This window comes from Entelurus aequoreus, linkage group LG21 (assembly GCF_033978785.1).
Source record: "Entelurus aequoreus isolate RoL-2023_Sb linkage group LG21, RoL_Eaeq_v1.1, whole genome shotgun sequence".
Lineage (NCBI taxonomy): Eukaryota > Metazoa > Chordata > Actinopteri > Syngnathiformes > Syngnathidae > Entelurus > Entelurus aequoreus.
In genome coordinates, this window is record NC_084751.1 from 47,917,768 (window position 1) to 47,941,355 (window position 23,588).

Consider the following 23,588-nt stretch of genomic DNA (forward strand, 5'->3'; position numbering starts at 1 on the left):
TAGCACACCCCTCAAATGCCACAAAATGGTGCTGGTGCTGAGTGTTGATTGGTTAAACTGATAAATCCCGCCTGCGTCAACACGGAAGTAGCTGTCAATCTTTTTGCATCAAAATCGCGCCATGTTGTTCTCCCTTTAGCAGCCCAGCCTGTTGCTGTGTGGTCGTGCTGCTGTGTGCTGTGTGCTGGCAGTGATGGCGTGTCTCAGAACCTGCTGTAAACTACTGCTGTTTGTTGGCATCGCGGGCCTGGCGGTGCTGCTGGTGAACCATTGGCTGGCCACCAAGCAGTATCTTTTCAACAAAGACGACATCGCCAAATTGGCCAAACAACACGCGGGTGAGTTCATTACATTTCTGATAAAAACATGTCTTATAAAAACATGTCTTATAACTGGCGCTGGTGCACCTGGACGGCAACATGCATTCATTCTTGTTCTGGACTCTTTAGGGCAAGACCATGAGCAGGCCTTCTCCAAACTGGTGGTGGAGCTCAGGAAGAGGTATGACCAACAACACCATTTTATAACATATATTTATATTTTATACCGGATGCTGCAAAAAATGCAGAATGGTTGATAGTTTAAAAAACGAGTGCCACACCGAGACCTTTTGTAACCACATTTTTTAAAAAGCCAATTAATTACCATGCATACTTGCCAACCTTGAGACCTCCAATATCGGGAGGTGGGAGGGGCCTTGGTCGGGGGTGGGGGCGTGGTCGGGATGGGGGCGTGGTTAAGAGGAGAGTATATTTACAGCTAGAATTCACCAACTCAAGTATTTCACATATATATATATATATATATATATGAAATACTTGACTTTCAGTGAATTCTAGCTATATATATATATATATATATATATATATATATATATATTTATTTTATTTACATAGAAAAAAAAAAATACTTGAATTTCAGTGTTCCGGTGGCTAGCCATTAGATGGCAGTATTGTCCTGTTTATCTTCTCCGTTCATGATGAGTATATCATTTCGGCCGCCATGTCTGTAATTTCCTCGTTCTTCTGCTTCGTCTCCTTGTTGTGTGCGCAGTTGTGCACTCTATAAAAGCCCTAGATGTTATGACGTCTTTGGGCAGGCAAGCTGTTTATATTGTGGGAAAGCGAACGTGAGAACAGGCTGTCCCCACTCAGTCTCAGGTCCGCATTGAGCTGGAGGGGGCGTGGCCTCCAGCTCCGGCTGAATACCGGGAGTTTGTCGGGAGAAAATCTCTGCCGGGAGGTTGTCGGGAGAGGCGCTGAATACCGGGATTCTCCCGCTAAAAACGGGAGGGTTGGCAAGTATGCCATCCAAATTATTGTTTTTACAAACCCCGTTTCCATATGAGTTGGGAAATTGTGTTAGATGTAAATATAAACGGAATACAATGATTTGCAAATCATTTTCAACCCATATTCAGTTGAATATGCTACAAGGACAACATATTTGATGTTCAAACTGATAAACTTTTTTTTTTTTTGCAAATAATCATTAACTTTAGAATTTGATGCCAGCAACACGTGACAAAGAAGTTGGGAAAGGTGGCAAATACTGATAAAGTTGAGTGTGTTCGTGTGTCTCCTCAGTTCCCAATGCTCATCAAACACTTATTTGGAACATTATTTGGGTGCCATGATTGGGTATAAAAGTAGATTCCATGAAATGCTCAGTCATTCACAAACAAGGATGGGGCGAGGGTCACCACTTTGTCAACAAATGCCTGAGCAAATTGTTGAACATTTTAAGAAAAACCTTTCTCAAGCAGCTATTGCGAGGAATTTAGGGATTTCACCATCTACGCTCCGTAATATCATCAAAGGGTTCAGAGAATCTGGAGAACTCACTGCACGTAAGCAGCTAAGCCCGTGACCTTCCATCCCTCAGGCTGTACTGCATCAACAAGTGACATCAGTGTGTAAAGGATATCACCACATGGGCTCAGGAACACTTCAGCTCCTCCCGGATGACCGAGTTCCTCACCCTACTCTAAGGGAGAGACCCGCCACCCTGCGGAGGAAACTTATTTCAGCCGCTTGTACCCGTGATCTTGTCCTTTCGGTCATAACCCAAAGCTCATGACCATAGGTGAGGATGGGAACGTAGATCGACCGGTAAATTGAGAGCTTTGCCCTCCGGCTCAGCTCCTTCTTCACCACAACGGATCGATACAGCGTCCGCATTACTGAAGACGCCGCACTGATCCGCCTGTCGATCTCACCATCCACTCTTCCCTCACTCGTGAACAAGACTCAGAGGTACTTGAACTCCTCCACTTTGGGCAAGATCTCCTCCCCAACCCGGAGATGGCACTCCACCCTTTTCCGACCGAGAACCATGGACTCGGATTTGGAGGTGCTGATTCTCATCCCAGTCGCTTCACATTTGTAAAAGCACTTTACATTGAGCAAACAACCTCAAAGTGCTACAGTACATTTAAAAAACAAACAAAAAAACAACGCTAAAACCACAAATAGCTGCCCCCAACAAGTAAAAAAAAACTACAACACCCTAATAGCTAGAACTAGCACACATATATCTAAAAAAAAAAAGGCTTTTTTAAAAAGAAGGATTTTGAAGCCTTTTTTAAAAGCATCCACAGTCTGTGGTGCCCTCAGGTGGTCAGGGCGAGCGTTACACAGACTGGGAGTGGCTGAGCAGCTAGTGCACCAACCCCCCCCCCCCCCCAATTTACACTCAGCCCCTGTTTACACTAAGGTTATCCAGGGTAAATCCCACCTAATTTTATCTGTGTCCACACAGTTTAAGACCCCCTCCCCACCTCCGTCCGTCAGCGCACTGTGACCTAATGCGCATGCGCGGAAAATGCGCGCGTCGTAGTCACCTCCAGTGTTGCTTTGTGTGCAAGTTATTCAATGTAACTTATCTGAACAATATCCAGTGTTGTGGTATTTCAATGAACTGCAATCCTGTTAAGAGGGTGGGGGGGTTTGGTGGTAGTGGGGGGTGTATATTGTAGCATCCCGAAAGAGTTAGTGCTGCAAGGGGTTCTGGGTATTTGTTCTGTTGTGTTACGGTGCGGATGTTCTCCTGAAATGTGTTTGTCGTTCTTGTTTGGTGTGGGTTCACAGTGTGGCGCATATTTGTAACAGTGTTAAAGTTGTTTATTCGGCTACCCTCAGTGTGACCTGTATGGCTGTTGATCAAGTATGCCTGGCATTCACTTAAGTGTGTGTAAAAGCCGCATATATCACGTGACTGGGCCGGCACGCTATTTGTATGGAGGAAAAGCGGACGTGACGACAAGTTGTAGAGGACGCTAAAGGGAGTGCCTTTAAGGCCCGCCCCCAATATTGTTGTCCGGGTGGAAATCGGGAGAAATTCCGAAGAATGGTTGCCCCGGGATATTTTCAGGAGGGGCACTGAAATTCGAAAGAAATCGGGACGGTTGGCTAGTATGATTAATGTGTGATTTCCACAAGCGTCTGTACATGTAGAAGAAGGAGAAACACGGGCATGTCTGGATGACTCTCCTCCATATTTCCAGTGATTAGCTCCGAGCTATGAAACCATTTTATTATGAAGCTGGCTGTGACGCGTTCTTTCTGACGTGACTTCCGGTGTGGGTAGTGGTCTTTCTGGAGTCACTTCCTCTCCGAACTCAGTTTGCAACCGATCAATGAGTCCATACAAAGCTAAGAGCCAGAGATTCAAGAAATACACGGTGCACTTACCCGTGTAAAAAATTGTCCGAGGAGGGGGACCTTAAACGCTGGTTTAGTGTGGCTGACACGGGGCTTAGGCTAAATAATTATTCGTTTAAGGGGTTATCCAACTTATTGTAGACATAGCCTCATTCTCACTAAAGGGTTGTTTTCATTCTGTTACTAATATTCTGGTTCCTACAATACATATCAATGCAGTCTGCAAGGGATACTGTTATTAATATTAACAATATAACAATACATATCAATGCAGTCTGCAAGGGATACTGTTATTAATATTAACAATATAACAATACATATCAATGCAGTCTGCAAGGGATACTGTTATTAATATTAACAATATAACAATACATATCAATGCAGTCTGCAAGGGATACTGTTATTAATATTAACAATATAACAATACATATCAATGCAGTCTGCAAGGGATACTGTTATTAATATTAACAATATAACAATACATATCAATGCAGTCTGCAAGGGATACTGTTATTAATATTAACAATATAACAATAAATATCAATGCAGTCTGCAAGGGATACAGTCTGTAAAGCACACAGTATTGTTTGTGTTGCTGGTCCACTCATTTTACTAACCTTTAACAGTTAATTTGACTCATTTTCAAGTATTACAAGTTTCTATGTAACTGATTTTATTTTAGTTTATTTTTTATTCAAGATTTTAAAACATTTTTTTTAAATAAAGGACATTTTCTTCACCAGACCCGGTTGTCAATGAAATTAGATTGTTTAAAGGGTTCTTAAAACCCAGTCCAGTCCAGATTATGTCCAGGTCGGGCTCAGCAACCCACACCTTCATTAATGTACACTCAAAATGAGGGAACACAAAAACAGATTGCATATAATCTATAAACAAAATTACATTTTCAAAATAAGCATTTTTATGTTTTTTGGCATCATTCTCGGTCTCAACCATATAACTTTCTAAAGTTAAAAAATGCTGAATAAATGTTTTTAAAGAAAGCAACACTAAGTGAATATCTATTTTTGGCCTTAAAAATAAAAATGTTACTGAGTACTATAATTAAATTGACTGTCAATGAAACAGAAACCACATCAAGCTTCATAAACAAACCAATCCTTAAACGCATTTTTTCAACTTCATATTACTGCATATTATTGTTTGTAGTCGCACTGGTGTAAAAACTTCCGTATAAGGGGAGTCTTTTCTAATATTCCGGTAACCTTAAGTAGCCACTCCAAGAAGGGTGATATATAAATAACTGTCTGATGCAATGCACTTGAACGCCACTGCAAGGTAAACTCAAATTACAACCTCTCTGACAGTGCCAGATCAAATCTGTGGTAAAGGTTGAGATTACAATCCAGGAATATTTTGTGTTGAATTGGATAGTGGACTAGTTTAACAACCACTTGACACACCCATTTCTGCTATTTTAACACAATAATTACAGATGCATCATTCTGAAGTACTTCACAGGCAGCTATGTCTTAAAAAATTCAAAAACATCTAATGGAAATGTAATTTGACTGATAAGGTTAAGGTTTTCATTGTATATTAGTGTGACCCCTCCACCTCTTCAAAGGGGACGGGCAACCTGTGCACTCGTATAGTTAGGAGATGCCTCGTTGAGCGGGAAAAATTAATCTGGTTTGAGCCAGGTTTCGCTGAGACCAATGACATTAAGATTGTTGTCTCTAATGACCTCATTAACTAATAACGTTTTGGGAGACAATGATCTGATGTTTAAAAAAGCCCATATTATAGGTCGTGGGCTGTTTTAAAGAATTTTTGTTGATGGTATCCATAGAAGTGATATTATTAACATTACATTTATTTTGTGTAGTGCGCCTTAAATCATTTTGATCACATCTAGGCATTGATATGATGCAGATCTTGAGATTATTGCTTGTTGCATTAAAGGTCTCAGACATTGGAAAAATTCAAAAACATCTAATGGAAATGTAATTTGACTTAGGTATCCTGGCCACATCCTGCCTGATGAAGACCTAGAGTGGGTGTTCCTGAACGTTGGAGGCTGGATGGGCGGCATGTGTGTCCTCCACGCCTCACTTACGGAATACGTGATCCTGTTTGGTACTGGGATCGACACATCGGGACACTCGGGTGAGGACAGTAGCGTGTGACTTTATTACAGCGTGACCAGAGAAAAGTTTAGTTTGGATATTGTGAGTTTATTTTTGAGATGAAAGCACAATGTTTGAGCTGTCTCTCACCCCTTCTGATAGGTCGCTACTGGGCAGAGATTTCAGACACAATCATCTCTGGCACCTTCAGAAAGTGGACAGAGGGAACCACAAAGAGTGAACTTTTCTATCCTGGTATGCATTAACTCATTTATTGATGTCGTTGTTCAATTTCCAGGTTTTTATTATAAGGTGTTTCCCATACAATATGGCATCGGACACTGTTTGTTGCAAATGGGTGTTTTTTGTTAGATAGGATGCATATCTGAGTACAATTGTATATTTATATTATTTGATAGAGCCTCAGCTATCGATTATTTTAGTAATTAAGTAATCTGTCGATTAATTTATTCAATTTATCAAACAAAACACACTTTATAGCCTCAATGCGTCTTTTAGGAGAAATAGTTTAAATAAAGAAGGGATTTTCTGATGACCAATATTGTCTCTTATAAATGCACACAACAATCAAACTTCACTTTTGCCATGGTAGCATCATTATACAGTCATTTTAAAAAAAGAACCGACATTTCTGGTTAACTCGGGGGTTGGCAAACGCGGCTCTTGACCCGCATGCGGCTCTTTAGCGCTGCCCTTGTGGCTCCTTGGAGCTTTTTCAAAATGGAAAAAGTGGGGGGGAAATATATTTTTAGTTTTAATATGGTTTCTGTAGGAGGACAAACATGACACAAAGCTTCCTAAATGTTAGAAATCCCAATGTTTATTTTAAACATGCTTCACTGATGAGAGTATTTGGCGTGCTCCGTTTTGTCCTACTAATTTCGGCGGTCCTTGAACTCACCATAGTTTGTTTACATGTACAGACGTGGTTTATGTCACTCCTTTCTTTAAATCTAAATTTGTCCACCAAAGTTTTACGCTGTGCGTGAATGCACAAGGGTGAGTTTTGTTGATGTTATTGACTCGCTGGATTGCTAATCAGGCATATTTGGTCAGTGCCCGACTTCAGGCTAATTGACGCTAACATGCTATTTAGGCTAGCTGTATGTACATATTGTGTCATTATGCTTCATTTGTATGTATATTTGAGCTCATTTAATTTATTTTACTTGTGACCTCTGTTTATTTAATTTATATTTGCATGTCTCATGACACATTATCTGTATGTAATATTGGATTAGATCTATCGTATAACCGTTGCGTTGCGTGGATTCATTTATTTGTGTAAGACCACAGCTATCAGTTGTAGTCTGGAGAGCCACGCACGGAGGGTCTGATGGGGTATTTATATGGATTTTTAAATCCCCCATTATAATTATATTATCAGCGTGCGTCACAAGATCAGCGACAAACTCTCTCAAAGTCTGAATATGGCCCAGGTAGACAGGTAACGGTGTGAAAGACATCATAGTAAGCACCTTAAATGATTTATATTTATTACTTAGGTTAGGGATAAGGTTAAGGTTTTCATTGTATATTAGTGCGACCCCTCCACCCCTTTAAAGGGGACGGGCAACATGTGTATAGTTAGGAGATGCCTCGTTGAGCGGGAAAAATTAATCTGGTTTGAGCCAGGTTTCGCTGAGACCAATGACATTAAGATTGTTGTCTCTAATGACCTCATTAACTAATAACGTTTTGGGAGACAATGATCTGATGTTTAAAAAAGCCCATATTATAGGTCGTGGGCTGTTTTGAGGAATTTTTGTTGATGGTATCCATAGAAGTGATATTATTAACATTACATTTATTTTGTGTAGTGCGCCTTAAATCATTTTGATCACATCTAGGTTATTGCTTGGTTCATTAAAGGTCTCTAGACATTTGAAAAATTCTCAACAAAGTACATTGTACAATAAGCAGCAATAATAGAAAATGGTATTTCTATAATTGGGTCAGAAGGTACAAATGGGAGAGTTCAAGCGTGTGCTGATTTGCTTATGTCTACTCTGTGTGCCTGCAATGTTGTAATAATGATCGTTACACCAGCGGTGTTTATCAAAGTAAAGACCACTTTATGGAAACATACTTTTGCATATGATAACTCACCTTTTCCTCCTCTGCCCTGCAGGTGACACCGTGATGCACGGTATGGGCGAGGCTGCGGCCGTCCAGTGGACCGCTGGGACGTGGATGGTGGAATACGGTCGAGGTTTCATCCCGTCCACTCTGGGTCCGGCTCTGGCAGACACCATGTTCAGCACCCAGGACTTTGTCACCTTGTACCAAACCTTCAAAGTCTACTGCAAGTCCATGGTGTTGGAGATGGGAACCATGCTCGCCGAGGCCGGCGTGTTCTAGAGGCAAGTGGTGGTGGGACAACAATGTTTGGACACCTGCACTGGAACAGTGACGTCGCAAGTTGTCGACGTGTTGTTTTGTCTTCGACGTCTGGCAACGGAGTAAATTCTTACCGTATGATCACTTTCACTGTAGAATGAACGATAATTTATATGTTGACTTCACCAACTGACGGCAAACTATATCAATGCAAAAAAATATATTTTTCTTTTCGAACCACTCCCTCCTACATGAATGTCTAACAGCTACTGTTTCTTCCACTACAAGAGCATTCCTTCCTAAGCTCCCTCCCCACTTGCATAAGCAGACAATAAGGCCTTCAGGTGCTAACAAAACAGACTTGTCTTAGAAACTGGTTTTAAGAAATGAAGCACAAAAATCCCTCCAACAATTGCTCAGTGTGACCTTTTTATGATTGAGGTGCATTTTTTTCTGTGATTGAAGAAACATGCTGTTGCTGATCTCCATGCTTTGATTAGTTGGACTGTTTAACAATGTTACTTTTTCTAGAGATGTGGTCTGTGCACCTCGCTGAATCAGATTTGGAAAACCTTTGCTACACTTCTCAACCCAGCATCTCATCTGTGTTCAATGAATTTCGTATTACATCCGATTGTCCTCATATCAACATTTTTTATCTGAATGTATTCACAAATTCTATAACAACTTTTCCGACTGACCATGTCAGATTCTGTATGGTTTGTGCGTGTCTGGAAGGAATAATGAACGTGGACTTTGAATGGTCTCGAGCACATATGCAAATTATGGGAATAAACATTTTTGAAAAGTATTCCAACTTTGTTGCCTCTTACTATGTCAAATAAAGCTTAGTCTTCATAGGTCCTACCCCAAATGTATTTGCATACGCTGGCATACCCTAACTCAGGCATATTCAACTGGCGGCTCACCAAACATCACCCAAAGAAACATTCAACCCTAAAAAAGAAAAATCTAAATAAATTGTGAAAATTGGACTTTTAACAACGACTGGAGAAGTAGGAATGTTCTTCGCCTAGCAAGTGCTCAAGTCACTGTTTCCTGTCGGACCTTTTAAGCGACGGACACAGTGTTCTAGACAAGAAGCAACAATAAACATCACCAAACTTATGGAAGTAGATATTGTGCATAAAGATATTTACAGTACTTATTTTATTTTATTGAAATTGCTGACTTTGATTTTCTATTTGTGGTCATGTTTTTTTTTTTTAGAGCAACTCTGGGCACTGTGAGCTCTTTTAATACATGCAGTGCTAAATGTGACCAGTAAGGGGTGATAACACCACACCTTAGGTTTAATTGTGATGAGTCACTTATTGTGTGCAATGTTCAATGTCCTGTAGATGTTGAATTTCTATATGCGTAAACATGTATTGACACTAAATCTTCTATTTTATTAATGTAAAATACACAAAGGACATTATGTAAAATACGCAATGGACGCTATGCTTTGGAAATGTTTATTTTATGTTTATATTTTCAGTCTTACAATCCGAAATGAATTCAATCAATTTATTGCAAGTGTGTGTACTTTGTAATTAAGTAAACAAGGTCTTAAAGGAATATAACCTGCCCGGGCACTTCCTGCCGAAACGTCCGCATTTTGATGTCCAGCCTTCGGACTGTTGAAGCTGCGTTTTCTTTATTATGTAATAGAATAGCTCTGTCCTAACTGTACATGCATTGTACAGTATTAAGAGATCAAATGCAAAAGTAGCACTAAAACAAACACGTACTATTGTGGCTCCACAGACCACTTCATAATACTAAGAGACCCCGTTAGGGACAAGCAGTAGGAAATGGATGGAGTCTCTAGCACAGATAGAGAGACAACCTTTCATCTAAAGAGTAAAATAACTCGAAACACCAGTCGTCACTTGCTTTGAAATCTAACAGTAATTGTGTGAATTCTCCAAAACATTCACACATATGCTTTTCTACACCGATATTCATCTATTTATTATTATTATTATTATTATTCTCCAGATTTTGGCGCGTTCTACCTTCCACATTTTTCACCCGATTCAAAGCGTTCCAACTTGAAACTGTTCAGCCTATTCGGGAATCGCGCGCTTTCCCTTGACAAATTCCCAGATTTCACAGAATTCCATGTTTTCTGGGACGTTTTTTCCCATTCAAAATGAATTGGCCATTTTTCAAACGTCCACCATTTCCAAATTTTTCAACCTATTCAAACCATTCCACCTTCAACACATTCCACCGTTCTGGATATTCAAACTTCCCTTTTTCAAGTTCAAAAAAATTTCAGGATTTTCCAGAATTCCTGGTGTTCCAAAGCCCTATTTCCACCCTTTTTTCTGGCGACTGCTCCTCCCACATTTTTCAAACCACTTCAACCGTTCCAACGTCCAAACATTCCTCTTAATCAGGACAAAAAAACAAGTTGTTTTTTTAACACAAAAAATTCCAGGAATTCTTAAATACCATTTCTCCATTCAACATGATACTACTCCAACATTTCTCGACCGATTTAAAAAAAATTCCAACACATACCATTTTAACTCATTCAGACCATTCAAGTTTTTTACCATTCTCAAAAAAATTCCCGCTTTTCCCGAAATTCCCAAATTGTTTGGAAATTCCCAATGAAATCAATGGGACATTCTTTAAAGTTCCACAACTCCCACATTTTTCTTCTGATTCAAACTGTTCCAACTTCAAAATACTCATCGTGTTTGGGAGTTGTGTGCTCTACTCCAACAATTCTAAAAACAAATTCCAGGATTTCAGTTCAACTTCAGGAATTGCCTCATCGAGTTGATTTGTGTTGATGTAACCTAACTGTCATTAGGTATAAAGAGGATTTTCCGGGCACAGTTCATAGACAATATATCCTGAAGGAGTTTACAAAAGTTGAGCTAAAGAAAATAAGGACGAGATATATTAAATACCCAATTCTTCCCAAAATTGAAGAAATACAATTTTAAATTATTAATGGAATATATACCCTTCAAATGATTTTTTGAAACTTAAATTTAACATGGAGGTTGATGGCTGTTATATGTGTGGAGCTGTAGAGGATGTCAATCATGTGTGTGTGGAATGTGATACTGTACATGTTTGTGGGATACTGTACATGTGTGTGTGATACTGTACATATGTGTGTGATACTGTACATGTGTGTGTGATACTGTACATGTGTTTGTGTGATACTGTACATGTGTTTGTGTGATACTGTACATGTGTTTGTGATATTGTACATGTGTTTGTGTGATACTGTACATGTGTGTGTGATACTGTATGTGTGTGTGAGAGTGTACATGTGTGTGTGGAATGTGAGAGTGTACATGTGTGTGTGTGATACTGTACGTGTGTGTGTGTGATACTGTACATGTATGTGTGGAATGTGAGAGTACATGTGTGTGTGTGATACTGTACATGTGTTTGTGTGATACTGTACATGTGTGTGTGTGAGAGTGTACATGTGTTTGTGTGATACTGTACATGTGTGTGTGTGAGAGTGTACATGTGTTTGTGTGATACTGTACATGTGTGTGTGTGAGAGTGTACATGTGTTTGTGTGATACTGTACATGTGTGAGAGTGTACATGTGTTTTGGGAAGAGACGAGAGATTGGCTGAGAGACAAGGGTGTGCAGATGTCGCCATTCTATATAGAAGAGATCAAATTTGGTATTTTTATAAATGACTGTAACATAGAAATGTGTGTCAACATTATGATGCTCCAGGCCAAAATGTTTCTACATAAATGTCGACTTATGAAAGTAAGGCCTACATTTTCTAATTGGCTTAATGAGTTACAATTATCAATCAAATCTTGGAGCATGATTAAAAGTACAAAAGCCCTTAAATTGAAATAATTGTTAAAAGCATTTAAAGTGATTTAGGTAGCGCTTTTTGTCTTTTTATTTTTTCATATATTTTAGTATTATTACTCTATTTGTATTTGCTTTTGTTTTCTTTCCTTGACGTTGAAAGTGACTTGACTTTTGTGTGAATTATAAATGTATGTTTGTTGTTCAATAATAATAATAATAATAATAATGTTTTAAAGCATAAACAGGAAGTCGCACTACGGCAAGTCCTGATGGACAAATCACAACTCAGGCACGCGAAGGGAGAGAACAACCGTCGAAAAGACGCCACCTTACATATTTGTATATATATCTTAAAAACAAACACATATTGAGACAAAATGGAACTATCTTACACAGCTATAAAAACGGCACATCAAGCCCGGGAGGCGGTGAGTGAATTACATCACACTTACGAAGCAGTTTTAATGTTGTCTTTATGCTAACATCGTTCAGCTAATGACCACACGACGGTGAATGCTGTAATTATTGGAATATATTATGTATATACGTTAATATGAATAAACGTAAGTACGCACCGCCTCATGTATTTCGTATTTTTCACGTAAAACAGTTAAGTGAGTTGAGGAAAATACTATAGTAATGGCGTCTACTCGTTGCTATGGTTACCCGGCTCTGTGCGCGCCATTTATGGTAGTTTGTCTCTCTCTAGCGGCGGTAAGTGTCACATGCAGGAAGGACTGTTCTCACTATAGTTACTTTTAAATATATACACTATATTGCCAAAAGTATTCGGCCACCTGCCTTGACTCACATGTGAACTTGAAGTGCCATCCCATTCCTAACCCATAGGGTTCAATATGACCCTTTGCTGCTATTACAGCTTCAACTCTTCTGGGAAGGCTGTCCACAAGGTTGCTGAGTGTGTTTATAGCAATTTTCCAGCATTCTTCCAAAAGCGCATTGGTGAGGTCACACACTGATGTTGGTGGAGAAGGCCTGGCTCTCAGTCTCCGTTCTAATTCATCCCAAAGGTGTTCTATCGGGTTCAGGTCAGGACTCTGTGCAGGCCAGTCAAGTTCATCCACACCAGACTCTGTCATCCATGTCTTTATGGATCTTGCTTTGTGCACTGGTGCACAGTCATGTTGGAAGAGGAAGGGGCCCGCTCCAAACTGTTCCCACCAGGTTGGGAGCATGGAATTGTCCAAAAATGTTTTGGTATCCTGGAGAATTCAAAGTTCCTTTCACTGGAATTAAGGGGCAAAACCCAACTCCTGAAAAACAACCCCACACCATAATTCCTCCCCCACCAAATGTCACACTCGGCACAATGCAGTCCGAAATGTAGCGTTCTCCTGGTGACCTCCAAACCCAGACTGGTCCATCAGATTGCCAGATGTAAAAGTGTGATCATCAGTCCAGAGAAGGCGTCTCCACTGCTCTAGAGTCCAGTGGCGATGTCCTTTACACCACTGCATCCCACGCTTTGCATTGGACTTGGTGATGTAGGGCTTAGATACGGCTGCTCGGCCATGGAAACCCATTCCATCAAGCTCTCTGCGTACTGTACGTGGGCTAATTGGAAGGTCACATGAAGTTTGGAGCTCTGTAGCAAGGGACTGTGCAGAAAGTCTTTGCACTATGCTGACCTCTCTGTCAGTTTACGTGGCCTACCACTTGGTGGCTGAGTTGCTGTTGTTCCATTTTCTTATAATAAAGTTGACAGTTGACTTTGGAATATTTAGGAGCGAGGAAATTTCCCGACTGTGTTTGTTGCACAGGTGGCATCCTGTGACAGTTCCACGCTGGAAATCACTGAGAGCGGCCCATTCTTTCACAAATGTTTATAGAAACAGTCTCCATGCAAAAGTGCTTGATTTGATACACCTGTGATTAGTGATTCTCATCATTTGGATGGGTGGCCAAATACTTTTGGCATTATAGTGTATATATATGATTTTAATTCTGGCTTTGTGTTTTACAATAGGATGAGATGAGGATTGAGATGAGGAAGAAGAGCCTCCTCGTCCTCATCTACCAACACTTGATGGGGCAAGGGTCAGTATGAAAGGCCATTAAACATTTAAACTGACACAAGTCTAGCATGTCACGTGTTGCCGCGCATCCATCCACATCCAGCTACGTGGCCGCAGCCCTGGCCTTGGACCAGGAGATGAACGGCGGCTTGAAAAAGTTTGAAGTTTGCGACAACATCGATTTGGAGATGGTGCTGATGGAGTACGAGAGCTACCATTTTGTCAAGTTCCAGAAGTATCCCAAACTCATCAAGAGAGTGTCAGAAGCAGGTGACGTCCCAACAGCCGCCGTGACGTCACGTCATAACTAACATGTCTCTTCCTGTCCAGGTGAAAGAAATACAAGAATTGTTGGTAAAAAGAGGTGAGTTTCTTTTGTTTGTATGCAGAATGTTCTGTGCTATGACATCAAAACTTCTTCTGTCATGTATGTGTCGCGCTCCAGGGCACCTTGTTCAGCCGTGAGGCCTCTCCCCAAAATCCAGGCGACAACCTCTGGAGGAACGAGAGGGAATGTGGCCAATGTACAGTCCAATGTATGGAAAGAAATGAATATAACATGCATATTACTTAAAATCTTGTGTTTTTTGAATCATAGGGGGAAGCACCACCTTGTCCTCTGGAGTCCACAGAATTTGGTCTGAGTGTTTGCCCCATCGCTCACAGTGGGACGGCCATAACCAGGAAGGTTAGACTTAGACTTCCTTTTATTGTCATTCAAACGTGAACTTTACAGTACAGATAAGAACAACATTTTGTTGCATTAGCTGGTTGTAGTGCAGGATAAAAGAGCTATAATGTGCAGATATAAATAAATAGATTACTGTACAGATAAATATAATCCAGGTTTATGGATGTATGTTATATTGTCTTTATATTCCAGCCAGTTAATCCATTTTTGGGGGAATTGAGGGGATTATTATGATGCGTTCAAGAGTCTTACAGCCTGAGGGAAGAAACTGTTACAGAACTTGGAGGTTCTGCTACGGAGGCTGCCGAACCTCTATCTACAGCAGGCCTGGGCAATTATTTTGACTCGGGGGGCCACATTTAGAGGAAAAAAATGTGTCTGGGGGCCGGTATATCTATTTTTTAGGAAAACTAATACAAAACCTCACAATAAAGTCTGATTGAATGCTAAAAATGTTATGACAGACCGCCTTAAAAAACGTAATGTAATTTTACATTTTTCTACGAACGATAAAACACTGAATATTGACAAAATATGAACGTCACACCCCCTTTCGATCGACATATTTTACAATCAAGTGAAACGCAACAAAAATGCAACGAACAGTGAAATATGAACACGAAGGATACAAAATAAACCCACCTCAGGGTTTCCCACACATTCATTTATTTGTGGCGGCCCGCCACGAAAGAATTACGTCCGCCACAAATAAAAAATAAAAAAAATTTAAAAAATGTTTAATTTAATTTTATTTATTTTTTAATTTTTTTTTATCCTGTCCTACCTTCTCAGGCAAATCATATAGTAGATGTAGATGCCCATATCGGCTGTTCACATTTACTTTACAAAAGAGAAGTGTAGGATACTTCTCTTGTTGCCTTATTTGTATTTGACCACTACTGTTTTCTGTTTATTTGTTACTGACTGTGGCAGGACACCTCTGCCTCTGTTTCACTTTATGTTGCTGGTAAATAATATGGTTGTAGTAGTAGGCTAAAGTTAAATTATTTAGTATGCACTAATTAAAGGGGCAGAGCTTTAAGAGACATTTTAGCTTTTATATTTTATAAAATATTTTTTTTGTAAGAACCACAATTAATAAATATATTTCAGTGAATAAATTATTGTTCAAATCTGTATATAAATATGTACATAAAGTGTTGTAATTATATTGTAAAATGGATGGATGGATGGACGTTTAAAACAAAACTGTTATTATTAATTAGTAAGTATACATTTTTTGAGCCTTTTTAGAGAAAATCATATATTGTAGTAAATTATGCAAATTACTCGATGATGTCATGGTGACCACGCCCATAGCCAGGCCCCCACCGCCACAGGTATCATGGCAGTTTATGGGAAACACTGCACCTACAATCTGATATATCTGATACATCACTAAGCTTTAGAACTTTGTTGTGAAAATCTCCTTCCACGTCTGTGGAAACGCTTCCCGCCCACACTGCTTGGTGCCTCGTCTGAGCTGCTGTGACGTAGATTACCATAGTAACTAATTAGATGACCATAGTAACTAATTAGATGACCATAGTAACTAATTAGATTACCATTGTAACTAATTAGATGACCATAGTAACTAATTACATAACCATAGTAACTAATTAATTACCATAGTAACTAATTATATTACCATAGTAACTAGTATATCATCCATAAGCGCATATTCCAACCATTGAAATACTTTGTATAGTTGAAGACTTACGGTCGTTAGAAAACCTCACTGCACATCATAATGGCAGCTACACTTTACATCTTAAAGATCTAAAAAAAATATTGAAAGATTGAAAAGCTTAACGAGCCGCATGTGGCCCCCGGGCCTTAATTTGCCCAGGTCTGTTCTAAAGTGTAAATATAAGGTTTTATATTTACAGCCTGAAAGGAATTTGGTTGGAAAGTGGCATTTAAAAACATACTTATTGGCCAAGTATGTTTAACACACAAGGAGTTTGACTTGGTCGACTGTGCTCTCTTTCTTCCATGCAAGAAACCAAGACCTTTATTTGCACATGCAGTTAATAATTATGATATAAAATACTCAAATATTTTACTATTATTTATTATAGTATTTTTTCTTTAACACTATTTTTCAATTAGGAAGTACCACTAACTTCGTATTGGGCGTATTATGTGTAATAGTTTTATAAATAATTAGACTTAGAGACTTACACTTCCTTTTATTGTCATTCAAATGTGAACTTTACAGTACAGATAAGAACAACATTTTGTTGCATTAGCTCATGGTAGTGCAGGATAAAAGAGCAATAAGGTGCAGATATAAATAAATAGATTACTGTACAGATAAATATATTGCACTTTTGCATATGCATCCAGGTTTATGGATGTATGTTATATTGTCTTTATATTCCAGCCACTTAATCCATTTTTGGGGGGAATTGAGGGGATTATTATGATGCGTTCAAGAGTCTGACGGCCTGAGGGAAGAAGCTGTTACAGAACCTGGAGGTTCTGCTACGGAACCTCTTTCTAATCTAGAGTGTAAATATAATATTTTATATTTACAGCCTGAAAGGAATTTGGTTGGAAAGTGGCATTTGAAAACATATTTATTGTCCAAGTATGTTTAACAATTTGGGGTGGCCTTTATTTGCACATGCAGTTAATAATTATGGTATAAAATACTCAAATATTTTACTATTATTTATTGTAGTATTTTTTCTTTAACACTATTCTTCAATTAGGAAGTGCCACTAACTTCGTATTGGGCGTATTATGTGTAATAGTTTTATAAATGATAAAATATAATCGTATATTTTGTATATAACAAGAGAATGTATTTATTGTTTTTTTGCTATAAAATATTTGTATTTATAATAAAGATGTATAATATAATAACATCTGTATCATTATGACATCACACACTTAGAGTAAAAAGTTAGTTACTTATGTTTGTCTTTAATCATTTACTTTCTGCCAAATCATTTTAGTTTTTTTGTTTGTTTAATCCCTAATTGTTCAAACTTTACTTCTTTCTACTTTTTATGGAACATGTCAAGTAAAATGAGAAATGTTTGATTATCTGATGTATCATATTGTGTTTGTATACATGTTAGAAATCAACTTAAACCATAACCTAATTGTTTTCAAGCCATTGTCAGAATAGCTAAACATCATCTATCCATCCATTTTTCTACCGCTTGTCCCTCTCGGGATCACGGGTGCTGGAGCCTATCCCACCCTGGACAAGTCACCACCTTTTTATAGAATCAACACAGACACCATTTACACACAAGGGACCATTTAGTGTTGACAATCAGCCTATCCCCAGGTGCTTGTCTTTGGAGGTGGGAGGGGCCTATCCCCAGGTGCATGTCTTTGGAGGTGGGAGGGGCCTATCCCCAGGTGCATGTCTTTGGAGGTGGGAGGGGCCTATCCCCAGGTGCAAGTCTTTGGAGGTGGGAGGAAGCCCACGCAGTCACGGGGAGAACATGCAAACTCCACACAGAAAGACCCCGAGCTCGGGGATCGAACCTAGAACCTTCTTATTGTGAGGCACACTCACTATCCACTGTGCTGCCGTTAAACATATTTTGCTCCGTAAATCTCCTAAAACTCTGCGGTAATCTTGAGCTTTTACTAATGTTCTGCTCTGGAGGCGTGGTCTATTACAGCGTTTGTCTATTGTACAGTATAGTCAAAATAAAACAACACATTAAGCAGTAGATGGATTGATTATTGAGATATATTCATATATATTACACTAATTTACTGTCACCACAAAGCTTTGTTCATATGTTGACCGACATCAGATTGGTGTTAGTATCTTTCATGTTACATATTTCTTCAAAGCTCCTCTAAATGATCTAATTAAATACTTCCTATATTATTTTGTGTTGTAGGGTCAGATGATTGACAGCACAGGAGCTGAAGGGGACTTGGAGCACGTGGTAATGACACTCGAGTCACTCATTCAAGCAAATCTAACCTCTAGTAATAATTCTAGTAAAATGCTGATCACAGCATATCATAGCAAACCTTTTGCCATTAGTAATAATTGTGATGAAGTGTTTTCATCCCATGCAGGAGCGTCTGATGAAGCCCCTCAGTGGCTTTCCAGGAATGAGCGGCGAGATGAAAGAACTCGCCACAATCATCAGTAAGGTACAAAATACAAACGCGCAGAAGTATAAATATTATTTGATGAAAATGTCCTTCATCTCAGGTACGAGTTGATGAGGGTTTTAGTGTTTGTGAGTGATTTAAAGTAGTGTAGCAATATCCACGATACAGGCTACTGTCAAGTGACATGTTATAAAATGTATAAAGTGACTAGAAACTATTAGTAAGCTTTTCAAAAAAATCATCCTTTTATTTTATTTTATTTGTATTATTATTTTTATATATATTGTTTGTTTTATATAAAGATATTTACATTGAGTTAAAATATTATATGTAAATAATAGAATGCAATTATGTAGATTATTGCAGCTCAATATGTAAAATAAAATAAATAATATACCGTATGTGAGTAATATATTATTTCAACTTTATCTACATCCATCCATCCCATCCATTTTCTACCGCTTGTCCCTTTCGGTGTCGCGGGGGGTGCTGGAGCCTACCTCAGCTGCATTCAGGCTTTATCTATATAATATCTTTATATTTATAATAATGACATACCTGTGTAACATTTACAACACACATATTGTTCTATTAAAGTATATTTGTCTTAACTATTATCATTATATCTTTTGCTGATTGGCTAGGAGAAATCACATGGTTTTACTGCTTTATAGTGAAGGCTGACACATATTTTACTGTAATGTAATACCAAATAGTGTTTCTTGGTCAATATAAGTGAATGCGAAAATATAATAGCCTCCATATATAATATATTTGTAATAATAATATGTAATCATGTAGTTGCATAAGGTAAAAGTAATATTCTCTACATAATATATATTTTAGATGTAATCATGTAGTTGCATAAAGTAAAAAAATAATAGCCTCTATATAATATTTATCTTTAGATGTAATCATGTAGTTGCATAAGGTAAAAATAATATTCTCTACATAATATATATTTTTAGATGTAATCATGTAGTTGCTTAAGGAAAAAATAATATTCTCTACATAATATATATTTTTAGATGTAATCATGTAGTTGCATAAGGTAAAAATAATATTCTCTACATAATATATATTTTAGATGTAATCATGTAGTTGCATAAGGTAAAAATAATATTCTCTATATATAATATATATTTTAGATGTAATCATGTAGTTGCACAAAGCAAAAAATAATAGCCTCTATATAATATATATATTTAGATGTAATCATGTAGTTGCATAAGGTAAAAATAATATTCCCTATATATAATATATATATTTAGATGTAATCATGTAGTTGCATAAATTAAAAAATAATATTCTCTATATAATATATTTAGATGTAATCATGTAGTTGCATAAGGTAAAAATAATATTATCTATATATAATATAGATATTTAGATGTAATCATGTAGTTGCATAAGGTAACAATAATATTCTCTATATATAATATAAATTATAGATGTAATCATTTAGTTGCATAAAGTAAAAAATAATAGCCTCTATATAATATATATATTTAGATGTAATCATGTAGTTGCATAAGGTAAAAAATAATATTCTCTACATAATATATATTTTAGATGTAATCATGTAGTTGTATAAGGTAAAAATAATATTCTCTATATATAATATAAATTATAGATGTAAACATGTAGTTGCATAAAGTAAAAAATAATAGCCTCTATATAATATATATATTTAGATGTAATCATGTAGTTGCATAAGGAAAAAATAATATTCTCTATATAATATATATATTTAGATGTAATCATGTAGTTGCATAAGGTAAAAATATTATAAATTATAGATGTAATCATGTAGTTGTATAAAGTAAAAAAATAATAGCCTCTATATATAATATATATATTTAGATGTAATCATTTAGTTGCATAAGGTAAAAAATAATATTCTCTATATAATATATTTAGATGTAATCATGTAGTTGCATAAGGAAAAAATAATATTCTCTATATAATATATATATTTAGATGTAATCATGTAGTTGCATAAGGTAAAAATATTATAAATTATAGATGTAATCATGTAGTTGTATAAAGTAAAAAAATAATAGCCTCTATATATAATATATATATTTAGATGTAATCATTTAGTTGCATAAGGTAAAAAATAATATTCTCTATATAATATATTTAGATGTAATCATGTAGTTGCATAAGGTAAAAATAATATTATCTATATATAATATATATATTTTGATGTAATCATGTAGTTGCATAAGGTAAAAATAATATTCTCTATATATAATATAAATTATAGATGTAATCATGTAGTTGCATAAAGTAAAAAATAATAGCCTCTATATAATATATATATTTAGATGTAATCATGTAGTTGCATAAGGTAAAAATAATATTCTCTACATAATATATATTTTAGATGTAATCATGTAGTTGCATAAAGTAAAAAATAATATTCTCTATATATAATATATATATTTGGATGTAATCATGTAGTTGCATAAAGTAAAAAATAATATTCTCTATATATAATATATATATTTGGATGTAATCATGTAGTTGCATAAGGTAAAAATAATATTCTCTATATATAATATATATATTTGGATGTAATCATGTAGTTGCATAAAGTAAAAAATAATATTCTCTATATAATATATTTAGATGTAATCATGTAGTTGCATAAGGTAAAAATAATATTATCTATATATAATATAGATATTTAGATGTAATCATGTAGTTGCATAAGGTAACAATAATATTCTCTATATATAATATAAATTATAGATGTAATCATTTAGTTGCATTAAGTAAAAAATAATAGCCTCTATATAATATATATATTTAGATGTAATCATGTAGTTGCATAAGGTAAAAAATAATATTCTCTACATAATATATATTTTAGATGTAATCATGTAGTTGCATAAGGTAAAAATAATATTCTCTATATATAATATATATTTTAGATGTAATCATGTAGTTGCATAAAGTAAAAAAAATAATAGCCTCTATATAATATATATATTTAGATGTAATCATGTAGTTGCATAAGGTAAAAATAATATTCTCTATATATAATATATATATTTAGATGTAATCATGTAGTTGCATAAGGTAAAAAATAATATTCTCTACATAATATATATTTTAGATGTAATCATGTAGTTGCATAAGGTAAAAAATAATATTCTCCATATATAATATATATTTTAGATGTAATCATGTAGTTGCACAAAGCAAAAAATAATAGCCTCTATATCAGGGGTCTCAAACTCGCGGCCCGCGGGCCAAATGCGGCCCGCCGGACGCTAGTTTGAGGCCCCCGCCTTGATATGAAAGTTTAATGTTAGTGCGGCCCGCGCGAGTTTGACATGGATGCTGTATGGTATCATGTACCCAGAAATGACAGCTTAAAGCTGTGTGCACACCGGACACAATTGACACGATTTTGTCCCGCCCATACGCGAGCGAGCCCGCCTGTTTTGCTTTTTCTCTCATCATCCATGACTGAGATCACCACCATCACTGCGCTGTACTGCTCTGAAAGTCCGAAGCTCCGCTGTCATTTCTGGGTACATGATACCCTCTGGAGGCGTCACATTCTCCCTAGTTCTCCCTATAAACGTGCATTTTTTTCACACTGACAGGCTCAGATAGTTACAATAAGTGTCCGACAACATACTAGAAAGGAGAAATGAACGTATGTCTACCTTTAGCTTGAGATCGCTGTTTGTTGTTGTTCTGCTGCTGTGTGGACTAAAGGGGTGTTCACAGCAAAAGCGACAAAAATAATCGCAAAATACTCAAAAATACTCCCATGGTCAGTAAACGGCCGCCGGTAAACTGTGGGTTTTTCCCCCAGTTCTCTCCTTCAGTGCTGCTGCTCTGAGCCGGCTGCCTGCCAGCTAGCAGTGGTTCAGTCCTCCGGTCCAGTCCCGCGAAAAAAATAAACAACCTCCGGTCTGCATTGACTTTGTATGTAATCTCGTCGGTTTTCCCCCGGTTCTCTCCCTCCGAAACTCCCGGTCAGGTAAACCGCCAGCGAACTCCGGTCCAGTCCCATTCCCCCGGTCAGGGGAAGTTCACAGGGGATTCACCGGCTCTCTCCTCCCGGTCAGTAAACAGGGGATTCACCGGCTCTCTCCCTCCAGAGCCGGCTGCGAAACATAAACTCTCCTGGTCGTTAAACGGTTGTCGGTAAACTCTGTCTTCCATAAACTGCAGCGGGCACAGCAGCCTGCAGGACACCGCACAGGACCTGTGTGCAGTAACGTTATGAGACTCTCCACACTGATTGGCTCTCGCAACAAACAGCGATCTCAAGCTAAAGGTAGACATACGTTCATTTCTCCTTTCTAGTATGTTGTCGGACACTTATTGTAACTATCTGAGCCTGTCAGTGTGAAAAAAATGCACGTTTATAGGGAGAACTTATAATATAAATATTAAACGGCCACCACAAACACTTTGTGTTTCCATGGTTTCTGACGTTCAACCAATCACTAACTGTGCCGTGCTCGACGTCATATGCAGGCGCAGGACCCTGAGCCAATCTGGTACCAGCGGAAATTACGTTCTTTGTACGTCAGCTAAACACTAAAACTTAAACTTCAACACAACAGCGATACCTAGTGAAATTATATATTACACAGCCCCAAACATGTCTTTCTCAAAGCCTGCAGTGAAGAGAAAGGTTGGTGATGAGCACAGACAATTTCAGGAAAAGTGGGAAATTCAGTATTTCTTTGTGGAGCACAGGGGCACTCCGACGTGTCTTATTTGCACAGAGAAAGTTGCGGTGCATAAGGAATACAATTTGAAACGTCATTACACAACTAGACATGCTGAGGACTATGCAAA

The 23,588-nt window shown here is 37.4% G+C and overlaps 3 protein-coding genes across 4 annotated transcripts in view; 2 read left to right on the forward strand and 1 right to left on the reverse strand.

Annotated features, from left to right (window-relative positions):
* The window catches only part of LOC133638786 (galactose-1-phosphate uridylyltransferase-like), a 62,528-nt gene extending 54,427 nt beyond the window's left edge, over positions 1–8,101 (reverse strand). The window contains exon 1 of the mRNA XM_062031735.1: positions 7,883–8,101. The gene's annotated coding sequence lies outside the window, so the exon portion shown is untranslated. The remainder of the gene's footprint in view (positions 1–7,882) is intronic.
* LOC133638787 (sigma non-opioid intracellular receptor 1-like) lies at positions 82–8,924 on the forward strand. The gene is made up of 5 exons (XM_062031736.1): positions 82–338; positions 450–501; positions 5,644–5,792; positions 5,915–6,007; positions 7,905–8,924. Exons 1-5 carry the CDS (start codon positions 194–196, stop codon positions 8,132–8,134), a joined length of 669 nt encoding a protein of 222 aa, XP_061887720.1. The 5' UTR covers positions 82–193; the 3' UTR covers positions 8,135–8,924.
* A 3,285-nt stretch (positions 8,925–12,209) lies between these two features.
* LOC133638784 (katanin p60 ATPase-containing subunit A-like 2) overlaps positions 12,210–23,588 on the forward strand; it is a 30,399-nt gene continuing 19,020 nt past the window's right edge. The window contains exons 1-8 of one of the 2 annotated variants that reach the window (XM_062031727.1): positions 12,210–12,358; positions 13,918–13,988; positions 14,070–14,236; positions 14,297–14,330; positions 14,412–14,502; positions 14,565–14,654; positions 18,533–18,580; positions 18,717–18,794. In XM_062031727.1, the coding sequence (XP_061887711.1) occupies positions 12,308–12,358; positions 13,918–13,988; positions 14,070–14,236; positions 14,297–14,330; positions 14,412–14,502; positions 14,565–14,654; positions 18,533–18,580; positions 18,717–18,794 (630 nt within the window). In that variant the 5' untranslated portion in view covers positions 12,210–12,307. The remainder of the gene's footprint in view (positions 12,359–13,917; positions 13,989–14,069; positions 14,237–14,296; positions 14,331–14,411; positions 14,503–14,564; positions 14,655–18,532; positions 18,581–18,716; positions 18,795–23,588) is intronic. The other variant, XM_062031729.1, reaches the window with a different exon arrangement.

Coding starts and splice junctions, on each gene's coding strand:
- LOC133638787 (XM_062031736.1), top strand. CDS start 194: ATGGCGTGTCTCAGAACCTGCTGTAAACTACTGCTGTTTGTTGGCATC. Junction 5,793..5,914: donor CGACACATCGGGACACTCGG/GTGAGGACAGTA, acceptor CCCTTCTGATAG/GTCGCTACTGGGCAGAGATT. Junction 6,008..7,904: donor GAGTGAACTTTTCTATCCTG/GTATGCATTAAC, acceptor TCTGCCCTGCAG/GTGACACCGTGATGCACGGT.